This window comes from Austrofundulus limnaeus, unplaced genomic scaffold (genome assembly GCF_001266775.1).
Source record: "Austrofundulus limnaeus strain Quisiro unplaced genomic scaffold, Austrofundulus_limnaeus-1.0 Scaffold68, whole genome shotgun sequence".
NCBI lineage: Eukaryota > Metazoa > Chordata > Actinopteri > Cyprinodontiformes > Rivulidae > Austrofundulus > Austrofundulus limnaeus.
The window spans coordinates 1900174-1903532 of record NW_013952470.1 but is presented as its reverse complement, the minus strand read 5'-3'; the positions used below and the strand labels follow the sequence as shown (position 1 = coordinate 1903532).

Genomic DNA, 3359 nt, shown 5'->3' with positions numbered 1-3359 from the left:
GGTCTGAAGTTTGTTTGTGATGAAAGCGCTCGGACGTTGCATTTCAACCACTCGGTTAAAAACAAAACAAACAAACTATAAAAAAACAACTCGCTTCCAGAGCCGACTGTTACCACACACACACCTATAGTTGTCTTTATGCTCATATAACTTCACAAAAGCCCCTTCTCGTTTGTAAAGTCTCACTCTAATTGATCTATGTATGTTCAGTTCTGATCAAGTGTTGGTGACTCTCCATGGCAGTGTATCCCTCACTCTGTAGACGGATCATCAGCGCAAAGCTCACCTGGTAGTCAGACTTTTTTTTCCCAGCTCTAAAAAGTGTATGTGTATCTGAGGGTGGCCAGCTTGTCCGAAACCTCCCAGTATACCTGCTCATTTCAGATTGAACAGTCAAGCTCAAGCCGTCTCCTGCACATCTCTCCAGGTTGAGTTTGCAGAAGGAGATTGTATGTCCTGCCTTGGCTCAGTCAATTCAAAGGCAGATGTCTGCTGATGTCATAATCACTTGTGTGTAATACTTGACTAGCGTGGAACCACTGCTGAGCTGGATTGGAACCAAAAATGTAGACACATTTGGAAAACCCCGAATCAATGAGAATCACTTATAGGCACACCTGAGAGAGAAGAAGCCAAAGAGATGCTGAGGCACTAGTTACTCAAACAGACAATTCTGTGCTGCACTAGGTCAACATTATGCTGAAAACGACATGAGCCAAGGTTGACATGTATAAATGGGCTTGGACCCTGGTCATAACTGCTTTGCAGTTCTAGTTTTATTTATATTTACTTTGCATTAGTACTTACCGTCACTTCTGCTGCCTGTGTGATACGGCTGTAAGTCTAATTTCACTAAAGGAATGTTCTTAATGGATCAATAAAGTCAGATCTAACCTAATTTAATCAAATGTTTAATATCTAAACTTTGAATAGTCATCATACTCTATCTTCTAGAAGTTTTCATTATTACAGGTTATACTTTTTTTCCTTAATCACATAAACTTTTTGGCTCATTCAAAGTGTTTTTGGGTTTGACAGCTGTGAGGTTTGGAGATTGTTCTCAGCTTCAAATCAAATACTTGAACTATTTAATTTTAAACATCAATATTAAGAAAAGAGGCTTATGTTGTTTTGTTCATCATTCTTTAGGAATCATTTCAAAAACTCTTGTATCACATATCCACCCAGAGATTTCATCATTTGTTGATTTTAAATGAACAATACATCACTCAGCTTGTTGTGTTTACAGCTTGGTTTTCAAACTCCTTCATACCTCGGTGTAGTCGGACACAAAGAAGGACGTGGTTCCATCGTACTCCATGAAGTGTTTTGGAAAGAGGCGCACCCAAGTGTCATCTCCATAGAAGATGATCCTTTTCCCTGCTGTTTTGGCCTGCCATATGAGGTTGTCTTCCAACAGTGCAGGGGAATTCAGGTTCATGACCACATCAATGAAGCCTGGGATGCTGCCAGTGGTGAGAGCCTGCACAGGGAGAGGTTTATGTTAGTGGCATTCGTACATCACAGGCCAAAACCAACAAGTAAAAAGAACTCACGGTCCAGTTAAAATACTTTTTTTATATAGAAATACAGTTTATTTAAAAATTATTTAGTCTCAGGAACAAAATTGTATTACGAGTCACTTCTCATTAAAAACTGTCTCTGAAAAAGGAGTCAGAAAAGGAAATTTATAAATGCAGGATTTCCCCCAGAGCATTATACGCCTGGCGGCTCACCAGCTTTTACTGGCCCCCAACAGGCTAAGCATGCCAACGAAACCACCCACCTGCTCTATCAAACCCCACAGACAGGTTATAGGGTGGAGGTTATAAGACCATCTCCAAGCAGTTTGAATTTCCTGTGACTACAGCTACACATATTAATCAGAAATGTAAGATCCATGGGACTGTAGCCAACCTCCCTGGATGTGGCCACTGGAGGAAAACTGATGACAAATCAAAGAGACAAATAATACAAATGGTAACAAAAGAGCCCAGAAAAACTTCTAAAGAGATTAAAGGTGAACTTCAAGCTCAAGGAACATCAGTGTCAAATCAAACCATCCGTCTTTCTTTGAGCCAAAGTGGACTTAATGGGAGACGATCAAGGAGGACACCAAATCATAAAAAACCAGACTGGAATTTTCCAAACTACATGTTGACAAGACACAAAGCTTCAGGGACAATGTCCTCTGGACAGATGAGACAAAACTGAAACTTTTTGTCAAAACACATCAGCTCTATGTTCACAGATAAGAACACTGTCCTACTGTGAGACATGGAGGAGGCTCTGTTATGGTCTGGAGCTGCTTTGCTGCATCTGCAGGGGGTCTTGAATCTGTGCAGGGTACAATGAAATCTCAAGACCATCAAGGATTCTAGAGAGAAATGTGCCCAGTGTCAGAAAGCTTGGTCTCAGTCACAGGTCATGGGTCTTCAACAGGATAATGACTCAAAACAGCTAAAAACACCCAAGAATGGCTCAGAGGAAAACACTGGACTATTCTGGTGTTCGTCTTTGATCCTGACCTAAATCCTGTTGAGCATTGTTGGAAGGAGCTGAAACATGCCATCTGGAGAAGACACCCTTCAAACTTGAGAAAACTGGAGCAGTTTGTTCATGAGGAGCGGACCAAAATACTTGCTGAGAGATGAAGTCTCACTGACAGGTACAGGAATCCTTTGATTGCAGTGATCAACTCAAAAGGTTGTGAAACAAAATATTAAGTTAAGAGTTCCATCATTTCTGTCCAGGTCTGTTTTTATGAGTTTTATTTTATTCTTTAATTCTGTTGAAGCACGATTGAAGACAAATGTCTGACTTTCAGTTCTTCATTTCCATAGAAATTTTATTTAATTTCAGAGTTGTAAAGTAATCAAGTACAAATACTTTGTTCCTGTACTTAAATAGAAATTTTGGTTATCTGTACTTTACTTGAGTAATTATTTTTCAGCGTAGTTTTTACTTTTACTCCAGGGCTCTAGAGTGTGACCAATTTGGTCGCAAATGCGACCTGATTTCCTAATAGTGCGACTAAAAAAATGTCCGGTCGCACTGGTGTGACCAATCGTTCAAGGGGGAGCGGTCGCCCGCTGGAAAAAAGTTTCCATGTTCCATAAAAATAATCCAGCAGTATCAAGGGTCGCCCACCGACGGTCTCATCTCTCCTAATAACACTACGCTTTGCTCTCGGCTCCGCTCCACACCACCCGCTCACACACTGTTGTTCTATCCTCATGGGGACTTTGCATTGGCTTCCATTCATTTCCCCGTTAATTAAGCCAACCATAACCTCCCAGGTAGACTACACACCTGACCCAAACACTAACCTCACCTGGCTGTGTGTACCGGGGAAATGG

The 3359-nt window shown here is 41.0% G+C and overlaps 1 protein-coding gene across 1 annotated transcript in view; it reads right to left on the bottom strand.

Moving 5' to 3' along the window:
• pigg (phosphatidylinositol glycan anchor biosynthesis class G (EMM blood group)) overlaps nucleotides 1-3359 on the bottom strand; it is a gene marked incomplete at its 5' end in the record, with an annotated part of 135656 nt that overhangs the window by 120856 nt on the left and 11441 nt on the right. Inside the window, 1 exon segment of the mRNA XM_014010407.1 lies at nucleotides 1274-1483. Within this exon segment, the coding sequence (XP_013865861.1) occupies nucleotides 1274-1483 (210 nt within the window).